Genomic DNA, 15,019 nt, shown 5'->3' with positions numbered 1-15,019 from the left:
CTAAATATAAATGCAAGATTATTATTTATATTATTAATAAAATATTTTTTACATTATTTTTATTATTATTTTGTTATTATAATCTTATTATTATTATTATTTTATTATAATTTTATAATAATTTTATCATTATTGTTATTATTATTATTATTATTATTATTATTATTAATAGTGAACGCTGCTGTAATGTGTGTTGGAGGAGAGAAGAATCCGCAGTGTGCGCAATGACCGACAGTAACCTCTCTCAGCCTGCAAACTGGGTGAAAGGGAACATGACGTCATCAGCACAGGAACCACACACACACACACACACACACACTCTGCTGTTTCTCATGAATTGTGCACTGGGAAATTCTTCAACTTAAATGAAAAGATGAAGCAGAATAAATCTGAATCTCAGTTCTGAATCTTCAGCACAAGATGGCTGCCTTTCTCATGATGTTTAGTGTGTGTGTGTGTGTGTGTGTGTGTGTGTGTGTGTGTGTGTGTGTGTGTGGATTGTCTGAGCCAAAAGAAATGAAAAATGAGATTAAATGAAAACACACACACAAACACGTCGTATTAAAACACCAGCAGCTCAGAGAAAATGTGACCTCGTAGACTTCATGGCTGGTTTGAAGCACGCTGCTGATCTCCAGGAATTTACACACACACACACACACACACACACACACACACACACACACACACACACACACACACAGGAATCGGGGTCTCACACTTTTAACAATGCAAAGAGGACTTTTGTGTGTGTGTGGGTGTTTGAGCCCCAGCAAGACCATGATGCTCCTGATGTGGTCCCTCAAGCATGGCCATTAGTTCCCTCTGCTTCTGCTCTGGTTTGAAACTTCTGATGGTAAGCGAGTGAGTGGTTTAACACGGTAACAGCTCAGTGCTCAGGGGTTTTTATAAAGTTCTTTTGTCCAGGTTCTCCACTGTGTTCCTCACTCTGCTCATGTTCTTCAGCACTGGAAGGTGATTATGATAATTTGTGTGGTCTTGCACCAGTTTACTTCCTGTCACATGATTTGACCTGAAGCCATGAAATTCACAGAAAATCCACTGCACATCTTTTCCCCAGTTCCTGATGATGTTCTGTACAAAACACAGAGCAACTGAACTTCTTCACCTCCTTACATCTATCTATCTGTCTATCTATCTATCTATCTATCTATCTATCTATCTATCTATCTATCTATCTATCTATCTATCTATCTATCTGTTTATCTGTCTGTCTGTCTGTCTGTCTGGCCATCCATCTCTTTTCCAAAGCTGTGTATGTTAGTAAACCACTTTCATTACTGTTTCAGCCACATCTGGAATCTCTCAGTTTTTGATATACAAAGCAGATGGCACGTGTGTGAGAGAGAGAGAGAAACAAAGAACATTGAGTAACTGTGAGGAAATTTAGTGGAAAGATGGCTCCACTGGGCACTGAGCTGCACGTGATAAACAAACACACCTAGACACAGAGAGAAACAAAGTGTGCAGATAGAAACAAAAGAAAATGATCAACAGCGACACTGGCGCCATCTCGCGGCCATATCATTTCATGACATGTCATTTTGAGTGTGTATCAATTCTACAGCAGCGTGTGTGTGTGTGTGTGTGTGTGTGTGTGTGTGGGGGCTTATGGGGCAACAACAATAAATAGACCACGCCCCCTTCAGTCCTCAGTGAATTTTCTTTCCCCCATTCATGATCCTGAAGGGGGGCCAATAATTGTGCACTTCTTTATCTTTAATTGATTTCATTTCCATGTTTGGGAGTAGAGCAGATTCCTCGGAGAGAAGTTCACTCTGGAGGTAAGCGTTTCCTCTGGCGCGCCAGCGTTTCTCTGTCTCGCGCCTCCTTTTCTGACGTCACAAATCTGATCCGCCAATCGGAGTAAAGTTTGTTGTAAACACGATGTGTGACGTCAGAACCTCGCCCGACGCTACATTGTAGCCAGTAAACCCGGAAGTCAAGACAGAAAGCAGAGACCCGGGCGGAATTCCAACAGCTGTTCAGAGTTGATTCAGAGAGGTTTGTTATCCAGATGTGCGGCTCTTTACTCAGTACACATCTGGATTTCGGAGATTTTAGATTTGTGTTTTGTGTGTTCCAGCAGTGAGCTTTGCTATGGGATGCTGCGGGAGCACTGTGGTGAGTATGACCTGCAGTGTGTGTGTGTGTGTGTGTGTGTGTGTGTGTGTGTGTGTGTGTGTGTATGGCTGAGGCTGTTCCTGGATGGAGTGATGTGAACATGCTGAGACCTGCAGAACCTGAAGCTGCTGCTGTCTGTGTGTTGTGTTTTTCTCAGAAGAGTCGAGAGTGGAAGCCTTTAGAGGAGAGGAGATGTACGGATATCCCCTGGCTCATCCTCTTCGCGCTCTTCAACATCGGAATGGTGAGAAACAGCCGTGTCCGATCAGGAATCTGATCTTCTGCATTCCACAAAAACATTGAGACATGCTCATGTGATGTTGAATAATTTAAAAAAATCGAACAGACTCGTGATCACATGATGTCCACACATTCCAAAGTTCCTTCTGCCTTCAGTTCTCTTTTTCACCAGAATTTATATTAAAACATTCAGAACATCTCAGGAACATGTAGAGATCTTCCAATTGGTTGTGTTTCACTTCTGATGATCCAGTAGATTCTTCTCGTAGGTTCCACCTCAATTTCTGATGCAGAAATCATAGAAACACTTTTAAACTTCCAGCTTCTAATCAGGAACCTTCTTTTTCGTTGTTTCTCCATCAGCTGTTCCTCTGCGGGTTTGCCGTGTCCACCGGCGCGGCCTCCAGGTTCATCTCAGGGTACGACAGTTACGGGAACACTTGCGGCCAGAAGAACAGCGAAATTCCCGGGATCGAACTTAGCGGCCGCGACCAAACGGCAAACAAGTAGGACCTTCAGTTCTAACGTCATTAACAAACATTAACCAGTAACTTCACGATCCACTGACCAGCATGTGGAGAAGAAACATCTGAGTTTATTATTCGATAAATGATCATCAAATCTTCTCACTGTTTTTATGTTCTTCGTTTCTGTTAGCGTGCGGTCTAATATTAAACTCCGCCCGGCATCATCCGATCCGATCTTCTCGGCTGCAAACGGCCATGTTCTCCTCCACCCTGATCCCTCACACAGCGTGCTTTTGAGATCTTTCTAGGTCGATTTTCGATTTTCTGAGATGTTTCGCTTCCTGCAGGTACGTGTTCTTCCTCGATCCCTGTAACATCGACATCGTGAAGAGGAAAATCAAATCCGTAGCTCTGTGCGTCTCCAAATGTCCTGATATCCAACTACAGACTTATGAAGATCTCAGGAAGTTCTCGCAGACGAACGGTAAGGACGATCATCAGCTCAAAAGGGAAAAAACCAAACGATGACCCAATGTTTAGTCTCTGGATTGAGAAGATTCCCAGAATGAAAGAACTGAGGGATGTTGTTGTTGTTGTTGTTGTTGTTTACAGGATCGAATTTGTGTTCCTATGAGATTAATCCAGACGCATATCCAGACGATCCGAACAGAGCCACGAAATGCCCCAAGCTCCCGGTTCCCCCCAGGCAAGAACATTACATCATCTTCATCCAGGCTGATATCACTCTTCAGTATCTGTAGATGCTTCACATTTTAGATGTTTATACACCAGGATGAAGATCCTTGACATACAGCATTAACACTTCTTCTTCGGTTCCTCCTGTAGTCAGTCTATTCCGATCTTCCACCGCTGCACCCCGGCTGATATCTCCTGCTTCTCCAAGTTCGCAGAGGCCGTCGTCACGTTCGTCAGCGACAACAGCGTTCTGCACAGGGTCATCGCTGGGGTCATGACCTCCAAGGAGATCATCATGGGGCTGTGTTTACTGTCTCTGGGTAACCTTTCTCCCTCTCAATGTTCTCTTGGTTGCATCAGTCTGTGATGATGATGATGTTGATGTTTCTTCTGCTTCTGGGTGCAGTTCTGAGCATCATTTTGATGGCAGTGATCCGCTACATCTCAGTGGTCCTGGTGTGGCTCCTCACCGCCGTTGTTGTTCTCGGATCCTTAGGTTGGTTTTTTTTTTGTTGAATATTTACTGAAACGCCACCAGAAAGCGTGAGAACGTCCTCAAACGCTGACGTGTAGAAGATCAGAAGTATATAAACGCAGGTGTTTCTTCTCTCAGGTGGAACTGGAGTTCTCTGGTGGCTTTACGTGGACCACCGGAACTCGGTCAACGCCACTATGCCTGCTAACGAGCTAGCCGTGGCTGTGGACAACCAGAAAGCTCTGCTGGTCTACGCCATAGCAGCTACAATCTTCACGGTACTGAACTCCTTCTCCTTTATTCCACGACTCGTCGGAGAACTTTGCAGAAGTCCGGATTAGTTTTTTCCATCTGTTTTTTTGCGTTTGATTGAAATAGAACCGAATCAGGTTTGAACTTTAGCGGGGTTTCTCCGGCAGGCGGTTCTGCTCCTGCTGCTGTTCTTCATGAGGAAACGCGTCGCCCTGACCATCGCTCTGTTCCGCGTGGCCAGTAAAGTGTTCGGATCTCTTCCTCTGCTGGTTCTGCAGCCGTTCTGGACCTTTCTCACGCTCATGCTCTTCTGGGTTTACTGGATCACCGTGCTGCTGCTTCTTGGTACCGCAGGTCTGTTTGATGTTCGGATCTGTATGTCTCGTGTAAACCTGTAGGGGGTGCCAGAGTGCACCTGATACAATTGTATGTAAATGTAGGGGGAAAAAAACACACACAATAAATGTGTTGTATTTACAGAGATTTTCCCCAAAATGTTCTTGCAACTTGTCCATGTCCTACAAGACGTCTGCCAGGGTTGTTCCTCGCTGATGTTAGAGATGTTTGATCAGAAAAAGGTCCTGCATCAGAAATGACCAGTTGTTCTAACCGGCGTCCTCCTTGGAAATCTCCAGCGGCTGACACACGCGATGTGTGTCTCTGTTCCACAGGAAGTCCAGTGAAGAACAATCAGACGGAGCTGGTGGAGTTCAAGATGGACGGCCCGTTACAGTACATGGTGTGGTACCACGCCGTGGGTCTCATCTGGATCAGCGAGTTCGTCCTGGCCTGCCAACAGATGACGATCGCAGGCGCGGTCGTAACGTACTACTTCACCAGGTAAGAGGTTGAAGGTCGAACCCGTATGTTTTTTCTTTTTTTATCCATTTCGAGTTACACTCAGGTGTTTTTCTCCTCCACCCCCCTGTGTGACAGAGACAAGTCTCAGCTTCCCCTGACCCCCATCCTGTCTTCAGCCATGCGTCTGATGCGCTATCACCTGGGCACGGTGGCGAAAGGAGCCTTCATCATCACGCTGGTGGAGATCCCACGCCTCGTCCTCACCTACATCCACAGCCAGCTGAAAGGCAGCGTGAGTTTCCCGGTCTCCGTTCGATCCTGCGTTACCGCGCGCCTTCGTACTGATCTTCTGATTTCCTGCAGGAGAACGCCTGCGCTCGCTGCATGATCAAAGCGTGTGTGTGCTGCCTGTGGTGTCTCGAGAAGTGCCTCAGTTACCTGAACCAGGTACACACACACACACACACACACACACACACACACACAATAAATCCCTGTGTAAATGTGATCACGAGGGAAGAACCGTCAGAGGAACCGAACTCAGTGTATCGATTTGAATGTTCAACACATACTGTCTGGCCAAAAGTATCAGGACACCTGACTTTTCCCCAACCGTGTGTTTGTCCTTCACCAAACTATTAAACAAAGTTGTACACACACATCATTCATTCAGCCAGCTCCATGAAGATACCACGTGCAAGGTCTCCTCCTAATGGAGCTTCTTATAAGAGTAGATGGAGATGATGTTCAAAAAGATTCAGGCGCCAATCTCAGGGTCGGGTGTCCGCAAACTTTTGGCCTTTTAAAGTTAGAATTGTGGATGGTTTACGAGTGCTCTCTTCTCTGGAGAACGCCTACGTGGCTACGGCCATCAACAGCACCGGCTTCTGCACGTCTGCCCGAGACGCCTTCATCATCCTGGCTGAGAACGTGCTGCGCGTCGCCACCATCAACTCCGTCGGAGACTTCGTCCTGTTCCTGGGAAAGGTGCGTGAGGAGCGTTGGGTTCTCGAACATCTCCTGGAAGTTGATGCGTGCTGTAACGTTTCCGCGATGTGATTTTCAGGTCCTGATCGTGTCCTGCACGGCGTTCGCGGGGGTGTTGGCGCTGAATTACCAGCGCGAGTACACGGTGTGGGTTCTGCCGCTCATCATCGTGTGCGTGTTCGCCTTCCTGGTGGCGCACTGCTTCCTGTCGGTGTTCGAGATGGTGGTGGACGTTCTCTTCCTCTGCTTCGCCATCGACACCAAGTACAACGACGGAAGCCCCGGCCGAGAGTACTACATGGACAAAGCGCTCATGGTAAGAACGTCCACAGTCCTGGTACAAAGTGCTGACGCTGGAGACTCCTTCCATAGATGTATGTATTATGGATCTGCATCTCACATTTGTCTCCATTTGTCTTAAAAACTGACACAAAAAATATGGGTCACAAGTCATCAGACGTATAAAATCCAGACGTCCTTTTCCTGTTCCGGTGCAGCTCTACCTCTGCCATGTCAATCTCTATTCTACACGACTCTCGAGTATATATTTTTAAAAATCTGATGTTTCCCGCAGGAGTTTGTAGAGAGCAGCAGGAAGGCCGAGGCTGAGGGACGGAAAGCAGAAGGTGGAGACAGCAAGGAAATGAAACCCATGGTACACCCGTTCTCTCGTTCTTCAGTTTGTTTGGGTTTTTATTCGAGAGCATGATACTGAAGTGTTTTTTTGTGTATTTTAGACCACAGGAGAAACGTCAGCCTGAACCGTCTCCTCCTCCTCATCATCTTCATCATCAGGACGTCCTGATCTACAACCTCAACACTCCGGCGATTAAAACTTGTGTAGTGTGTAACTGCATCGCCTGCGCAGCAGCTATGCAGCATCGCGTACGAGCTGAATTTTAGTCAGCAATAAGAATTTGTATGTTTTTAGTCATTTTTTACTTCACTTTTATAAATAAAAGTCACACTAATCGTAGAATAGATGTTTTACTGTAAAAGCTCAGTTGCTTACAGCTGTAGATAAAGTGTGTGTGTGTGTGTGTGTGTGTGTGTGTGTGTGTGTGTGGGGGGGGTTTATTGATGAATAAAAATGCACGACTCTCTGTGCAACTCTGTCGCTTTTATTTCAACCGAATTCATTCCAAAATCGTGACCGCGCTCGGAATTCCGATCCGGAATCCTCGAAAGCTCCGAGACGGTTCCTCGTCCCCGGGTCTCAGGACAGCAGGTGAGTCCGGATGTGTTCCTTCAGCTTGGGCATGGTGGTTTGCTCTTCGCGGCAGACGTGGCATCTCAGCGGGAGCTTCAGGAGCTCGCCGGCTCCGTCCTTCACGCTCACGCGGCCATCTCTCTCCAGCATCGCGATGACATCTGGAAAACAAACATCTGGAGTTAATCAGGAGACAAACGGGATGGAAGCAGCGTAAAAAATGGATTAAAAAGAAGCCAAACTTCTTCAACCCTGGTTTCTTTTTTTTTTTTTTTTTTATTAGTAAAGCATCACACACATACACACACACACACACACACACAGCCGTTCCTCAGATCATTCGGTTCCAGCTTCCTCACCCTGAGAGTTAATGAAGTAATCCGTGGTGAAGGAGTTCCAGTGTTTCTTATTCTTCAGACATGGAGAATCAAAGTCCTGGCTGATGACGTGAAGGTGAACGTGGCTGAGAGAGAAAAAAAAAAAAGAGAACAACTGTAAGATCTGCTGTGAAGAACACTGGTGAGATATAGGAACGTGGTGGACCTCATGCTCGGGATGGCGTGGTAACCCAGACGGAAATGGAGCCTGTTTGGACTCTGCTGCTGCACCATGCGATCTCCGACCTGCTCCATGTGTCTCAGCAGCTCCACGTGCTCGGACCTCAGAGCCTTCAGGCTGGAGATGGAGTCCCACGGCAGGACCAGCCAGTGGTACCGCGCCTTCGGGTACTTGTCCTTAATCACCACCACCTTCTCGTCTTTGTACACCTGAGGAACACAAAAGGAGGAGCGGTGCGTGAGGAGGAAAGTTCTGCTTTCAGGAGATGATCCGTGATAAATCTATGAAACTGGTGTGGACCCACCTGCATGCTGGGGTCCTGCATTGAGACTCTGAGACCTTGACTCCAGTGACCTGTGCCTTCCTGTGGAGAACAAACCCTTGATGATTTATCACACACTCGCAATCTCACACTAAACGACCAATAAACCGAGCATGCAGACCTTTCCAGGTGGGTTCTCCGGCTGGAAGGAACAGGAAGCTCCTGAAGTCCTGGAGCTCTTTGCCTTCTCCTCATTTTTCTCTTCCTCTGTGTCTCTCTGGTGTGGTCTCTTCATCGGTCTGCTTTTCTCCCCAGGAGCGAAGAGCCAGATGTTGATTCGTCTCTGAACTGCAGCGTGTACGGGTAAAGCCTGTTGAGCAGGTAGAGCTTCTGGCCGGGTTTGAAGGTCACCTGGTTGCAGAGGTGAAGGAAACGGTGTAACAGTCTCAGTTACTGATTGGAATGTGTGATCTGGTCAGGAGCTGCTTTTACCTGGTTGCCTTTGCCCACGACTACATCATCCAGGCTTGATGGATTGCTGCCTAACTGTAGGAGACGTGCTGATGAGATCCATCGATAGAAACATTTCATTTCCGACAAACAAAACAATTTCCTGATCTCACCTGCTTCACGCTGACGAACCCTCGCTTACAATCTGCTCTCAGTTCCACTGTGAACGTGCAGAAACGGGTTAGAATCCCACCACCACCACCAGGAGATTCCACACTCGATCCCCTTAATGGAAAACACTTTCTTACCTTGCTGTCTGGAGCATTTCTGGTCTTTGATCTTAGTTTCTGGACTTCGCCCCAGAGTGTGTGTGTGATGATGAAGGAGCTGGATGGGATGATGGATCTCCTCCTCACTCACCAACCAACAAGTCAACATTTCCTCCTGAAAAACCCACACCACCACAAAACATCACATCACACAACCTCTTCCTGCACAGCCCTCGGTTTTCTTACAGCACTGTCGGATCTCAAACACGTCACGTGATGATGTCCCTCAAAACTCTTTGAATGACTTCTTCAGGACAGAATTTTTAGAAAAATAACCGTTCATGTCTAAACACAGACACACACACACACACATATACCCCAGATCTACTCCTATCCTACCCCTGATCCACCCTATCCTACCCCTGAGTGTTTATACCCCACACTGTGGAGCTCCTCGTCCTTACCTCTTCCCCAGTGCAGGACTTACAGTAAGATGAAGATGATGAAGATGATACATTACCTGTGTTCAGTTCCTCAGAGACACTTATACATCACACTGTTCCTACAGAAACTCGTACAATAATCGAATCAACGACACACTTCCTCCTGTCCTCCTTTTATCCTCCTCCTGTCCTCAGTCCAGTCTCAGTGTAACTGGATTTAAAGCTGGACACTAAGCAGCGCTGTGAACCTCAGTCTCCTGCTCAGTGATCACCTGCACCTTCCTCCAAGCTCACTAATCCACTAACAACCCCACACTCACTATATAGTGAACTGAGAGAGAGAGAGAGAGAGAGAGAGAGAGAGAGAGGGAGAGGGAGAGGGAGAAGAGAGAAGATAGGAGACAATCCGACTGCATTTGGAAGGGGATCAATGCATAATAATAGCGTATTTGTGAGTCACTTCCGGTCTGGTTCAGGAAACAGACTTTCAAAATAAAAGTAAAATGCGAGCTGCTGTGTGATAATCCTGATAAACATCTTATACAGATGTGCGCAACTGGGCAAAGTGCATCACAATCAATAATCAATTATATATATATATAAGGAAGACCAAGGAGGAGGTTTATGGATGTGGTAAAGGGAAGACATGCAGGTAGTTGGGTTGAAAGAGGCAGATGTAGAGGACAGGGGGTGTGGAGACGAATGATCCGCTGTGGCGCCCCCTAATGGAAGAAGCCGAAAGAAGAAAAAGAAGAAGAAGAAGAAGAGAAATATATAAATATTACTTTAATGCATGAATTATTAAAAGTAAAATATGTTTATTTTTACCTTTAAACAACTGAAAAATCATAAAATGACTTTTTTTTCTCCAATATATTTTTATATTTAAAAAAGTGATTGAGCAGAACTCATCGTCTGGTTTAGAAAAAGCATGATTTTAAAACATTTACTAAAAGCAAATAATATAAAAAACATTAAATATCAACAATATATATATATTCTGATCAGAAAGTCATAAGTTTCCATTTAACTGTGGTCTTTGTATTTATTTTATTTTTTTCTTCAGATATTGTATCATACATTTTGAATCTTCTTTTTATTGTTGTTGATATTTAATGTTATTTATATCATTTTTTCAGTAAATGATATAAATAACATTATTTATATCGATGAGTAATAATAACGATGAGTTCTGCTCAATCACTTTTTAAAATATAAAAATATATTGGAGAAAAAAAAGTCATTTCATGATTTTTCAGTTGTTTAAAGGTAAAAAAGAAACATATTTTACTTTACTTTTTACTTTTATATATGTTTAAATCGCTCTGGATAAGAGATAATGTTCATGAGGTGAAAACATCTGTTCTTGTGTCCTGCAGCTATAGTGCGTAGTAGCGCCGCCAGAGGGCAGCATTTCAAACAGATAGTGAGGTGTGTGTGTGTGTGTGTGTGTGTGTGTGTGTGTGTGTGTGTGTGTGTGTGTGTGTGGTATATGTGGCGGAGCACCAATAATCTACTGAGATTTCCAGATTTTCCTCTGTAGTTTTCTAATGTCTGATACTAATAGCTGAACCTACAGTAAAAATTTAATGATTCTATAACCAGTGGTTTATGATGTGACTTTGTTCCTTCACATTGTGTTCCTCAGAAATAACCTTGGCATGTGTGGGGTTCACAACTGTACTGCAGAGCTTCTAGCAGACTTCAGCTTCACCTTTCTACCCTCCGTTCTCCAGTCCACCAAATACACCAGTATACACCTTTCTACCCCACGTTATCCAGTCCACCAAATACACCAGTATACACCTTTCTACCCCACGTTATCCAGTCCACCATATACACCAGTATACACCTTTCTACCCCCCGTTCTCCAGTCCACCAAATACACCAGTATACACCTTTCTACCCCGTTCTCCAGTCCACCAAATACACCAGTATACACCTTTCTACCCCGTTCTCCAGTCCACCATATACACCAGTATACACCTTTCTACCCCCCGTTCTCCAGTCCACCATATACACCAGTATACACCTTTCTACCCTCCGTTCTCCAGTCCACCAAATACACCAGTATACACCTTTCTACCCCCCGTTCTCCAGTCCACCATATACACCAGTATACACCTTTCTACCCTCCGTTCTCCAGTCCACCAAATACACCAGTATACACCTTTCTACCCCACGTTCTCCAGTTCACCAAATACACCAGTATACACCTTTCTACCCCACGTTCTCCAGTCCACCATATACACCAGTATACACCTTTCTACCCCACGTTCTCCAGTCCACCAAATACACCAGTATACACCTTTCTACCCCACGTTATCCAGTCCACCATATACACCAGTATACACCTTTCTACCCTCCGTTATCCAGTCCACCAAATACACCAGTATACACCTTTCTACCCCCCGTTCTCCAGTCCACCAAATACACCAGTATACACCTTTCTACCCCCCGTTCCCCAAAATGAACAATTAATAAAATGTAATAAAAGATTTTTTGTTTCTAATCCAATTTATTTGTGAAGTAAAAATTTTAATTATAGATTATCCAAGAAACTTTTACTATTTATTTTTTTGCTGTTATTTTTAATTAATCAGATGTTTAGATGTGGATTATGTTCTGTGTGTATCTCAAGAACACATTAATTAAAAGCAAAAGGGAAATTTCTCAATAAACACCAGGCTGATATTACTGAAATGGATTCGATGATGGTCGCATTTCAGACATTCCTGTTCATTACAGTGTTCAGTGACTGACAGACACACAGGTTTTTCAGCTCGAGTGACATTACAGTGACAGTAAAAACAAAACTGTTAATCTTCATTAAAAAAAAAATTATGAGTAAAAGTAAAAAAAATAAATAGTGAAGTAAAATAACTGATACCAGAAAAATCTACTTAATACAGTAATAAAGTTTTTGTACTTTATTACTTCCACCTTTGCATTGGAGATTCACCAACAGCTGGAACCAAATTCTTTGGCACATAAACCTGATTCTGATTCCGAGAATTTCTGAGTCTGCACATAAACTGAGGTGATTAAGTAAAGAAGAGTTTTTTACCTGCTGAATTTTTTTCTGTGCATTCGCAAGTTTTTTTTTTTTATTCTTCCGGAGATTGAAAGCACAAACCTGCAGCATGACAGATTAACAGTTTTGTTTTTTTCCTTTTATTGTAATGTCACTCGAGCTGAAAGACCTGTGTGTCTGTCAGTCACTGACACTGTAATGAACAGGAATGTCTGAAATGCTACTATCATCAAATCTATTTCAGTAATCTCTGCCTGGAATTGACTGAGAATTAATTTTCCCTATCGCTTTTAGTTAATGTGTTCTTGAGATACACACAGAACATAATCCACATCTAAACATCTGATTAACTAAAAATAACAGCAAAAAAAATACTCAAAGTTTTTCTGCTAATCTCTAATTCAAATTTTGACTTCACAAATAAATCGGATTAGAAACAAAAAAAAGGTATTAAATGTAATAATTTTTTTATTTTGGGTAGAAAGCTGTATCAGGTCACTCTTAGTGCTGGTCTTAGGCCCGGATAAATGTCGAGGGTTGTGTTATGAAGGACGTCCAGCGTAAAACATGGGCCAAATCAAATATGCAGATCACGAATCAGAATTTCATACCGGATTGGTCGAGACCCGGGTTACCAACGACCACCACAGGTATCATCAACAACATGGTACCGGTGTAAATTGGGCTACTGTTGGCTGAAGGAGGAGAAGGAGAGGAGGAAGACGTCTACAGAGACAGCAGGGAAAGGAGAAGTGGAGGAGAGTGAAGGTTCTGTTCTATTATGGTGTGGATAAAAAGAGAAATGGTGTAGAGGTGATTCTGAAGGAAGGAGAATTGGGGTTTCTACAGTTATGTCTGGCCAAAATACTGATTATAGAAGATCTGAAGCTCCTCGCTTCAGTTGGTGAAACCTAAAACCTTAGAACCCATAGAATTTATTAGGAACACCTAAACATCTGCACGTTCATGCAGCCATCTCATCAGTCGATCAGGTGGCAGCAAAACATCACACCGTTTCAGAAAAACACTTTGTTAGCTCAATGCTCAGAATGAGGAACAATTGTTAAAAACGTTGGTACCAAATGAGCGGATTTGAGTTCCTCAGGAGCTGTGGATCATCTGATGTTTTAAACAGACATGTTCCAAACTGGTACTGAGAGCATTGGATTGAAAACTGATTGAGGTGATGAGATATTGAACTGTTTTGCAATTTGATGTGGACGAACATTATTCCAAAATTGTTCCTCAATTTGTAGACACAGTCTTCCACAGACTGGTGAAGTTCTGCCCGTCTTTACTTCTGAGAGACTCTGCCTCTGTAAGATACACTATTTATACCCCAATTATCCCATACAACCTCAATAGTTTCACGTATCTCCACCTGTTTTTTTTCCAGACTTTAGATGCTCCGTCCCAACTTTTTTTGAGACGGGTTGCAGCCGTCACATTCAAAATGACCCTTTTGTTTTTTTGTTTTTTTTTTCTCAGATTTCAACATTCGATATATTTTCATCGTTCTATTGTGAATAAAACACGGCTTTACGAGATTTGCGAAAAGTCGCGTTTTGTTTGTCATTCACGTTTTACACCCGCGCCCCGATATTTTTGGAATTGGGTTTGTATGGTAAAAGATTTTCAGAACTGCTATAAATTCTATGTAAAGGTTTTTAAAAGTTTGACGTGTTTCACATGGGTCCACATCATCGAGATGTTGTAAACTCTCCTGAAGAACTCAAACCCACAGGTTTAATGCAGAAATGACCCTATTAAAAATGCACTCTCTGATCCGGGGTTATGCCCGGGCTGAATTCTTCCTGTTGCCGTTTCTTTATCGATTTATCTGCGTTGATTTTATTCCTCACATATTATGAAGCAGAAATATTTTCCTGGTCTATATGTTAGTCTGCACATCTGCATTTTTATCATTAAAACAAAGCAGAGCAGAAACCTTTCGACCTCCGTGTGTTTTGTTTGCTTGTTCATCAGAGGATATTTTTTCCTGGTCAACGTGGCATTTTGTTCGGGTGTTTGTATGCAGACTTTGGGCTGTGTGACGTTAAGATTTTGTTTAGTATGTTGGAGAGTATAAACAGTACCATACTTAAGTAAAGAAATTGACATCCTACAACTTCCTACAGTTTTAAGCATTGATGAAGTCACAGATGTGTAAATGTTTTATTATTGTGGATGATGGATTAAAAATGAATGCAGAAAGAAAAACTGGTTGATCAGTTACATGTCTGAGATCCGCTGAACGTTACACCACAATCTCACACACTGAACCACTATTGTAAGAAAACACTCAAACGTCATGGTAAAAACCCCACTTAACTGGAATAACCAGCGCATGCAAATTCATTTGATAATAAAGGTTTACTGAATCGCATCGCGGTTCATTTATTATTTCGTAAATGTTATTCCTTCCTTCCATTAACAACTGCTGTCGCTGCCATTCATGTTCAATTCCGATTCGGTTTGATTTGTCCAGCAATTTTAAATGTCTAGCAATTTTTTTCCCAAAGCAGCTTTACAGAGATAAAGAGGTGATAAAATATACATTCCTACGTTAGTTCCTTATGAGTTCGTCCCTAATGAGCAAAAAAGTGGTGACTGTGGTGAAGGAAAAACTCCCTTAAATGGCAGGAGGAAGAAACCTTGAGAAGAACCGGACTCATAAGGGAACCTTGTCCGCATCCTCAACATCCTTTCATTACAGTTCCATCAACTGAA

At 43.4% G+C, this 15,019-nt stretch overlaps 2 protein-coding genes across 5 annotated transcripts; one reads left to right on the top strand and one right to left on the bottom strand.

The window, feature by feature from the left end:
* The first annotated feature begins 1,894 nt into the window (after positions 1 to 1,894).
* On the top strand, positions 1,895 to 7,039 carry slc44a1a (solute carrier family 44 member 1a). Of its 4 annotated transcripts, none has more exons than XM_046843292.1 (17): positions 1,895 to 2,025; positions 2,108 to 2,145; positions 2,306 to 2,389; positions 2,749 to 2,891; positions 3,200 to 3,336; positions 3,465 to 3,558; positions 3,699 to 3,868; positions 3,955 to 4,044; positions 4,162 to 4,301; positions 4,443 to 4,629; positions 4,947 to 5,115; positions 5,212 to 5,368; positions 5,440 to 5,523; positions 5,926 to 6,063; positions 6,143 to 6,379; positions 6,638 to 6,718; positions 6,801 to 7,039. In XM_046843292.1, the coding sequence occupies exons 2-17, from the start codon at positions 2,122 to 2,124 to the stop codon at positions 6,822 to 6,824; spliced, it is 1,959 nt and encodes a 652-aa protein (XP_046699248.1). In that variant the 5' UTR covers positions 1,895 to 2,025; positions 2,108 to 2,121; the 3' UTR covers positions 6,825 to 7,039. The 4 variants fall into 4 exon arrangements, with proteins under 4 accessions (XP_046699248.1, XP_046699246.1, XP_046699249.1 ...); XM_046843290.1 differs by having other exon boundaries at positions 1,896 to 2,025; positions 2,303 to 2,389; XM_046843293.1 differs by having other exon boundaries at positions 1,900 to 2,025; positions 2,111 to 2,145.
* Positions 7,040 to 7,162: 123 nt separating this feature from the next.
* Positions 7,163 to 9,697, bottom strand: aptx (aprataxin). Its single transcript, XM_046843294.1, is given in 9 exon segments — positions 7,163 to 7,434; positions 7,633 to 7,736; positions 7,817 to 8,040; positions 8,136 to 8,238; positions 8,338 to 8,504; positions 8,586 to 8,639; positions 8,717 to 8,763; positions 8,852 to 8,987; positions 9,333 to 9,697. Coding segments are annotated over 8 exon segments (984 nt in total). The 5' UTR covers positions 8,982 to 8,987; positions 9,333 to 9,697; the 3' UTR covers positions 7,163 to 7,279.
* Positions 9,698 to 15,019: the final 5,322 nt, after the last annotated feature.

This window comes from Silurus meridionalis, chromosome 28 (genome assembly GCF_014805685.1).
Source record: "Silurus meridionalis isolate SWU-2019-XX chromosome 28, ASM1480568v1, whole genome shotgun sequence".
Classification (NCBI taxonomy): Eukaryota; Metazoa; Chordata; class Actinopteri; order Siluriformes; family Siluridae; genus Silurus; species Silurus meridionalis.
This window is presented reverse-complemented; position numbering and strand designations above follow the sequence as displayed.

What these genes read in the sequence shown, in the direction of transcription:
- slc44a1a (XM_046843290.1), top strand. Translation starts at nt 2,122, where the DNA reads ATGGGATGCTGCGGGAGCACTGTG. An exon ending in AAGCTCCCGGTTCCCCCCAG is followed by an intron (nt 3,559 to 3,698) that starts GCAAGAACATTA and finishes TTCCTCCTGTAG; the next exon opens with TCAGTCTATTCCGATCTTCC. An exon ending in ACATGGACAAAGCGCTCATG is followed by an intron (nt 6,380 to 6,637) that starts GTAAGAACGTCC and finishes TGTTTCCCGCAG; the next exon opens with GAGTTTGTAGAGAGCAGCAG.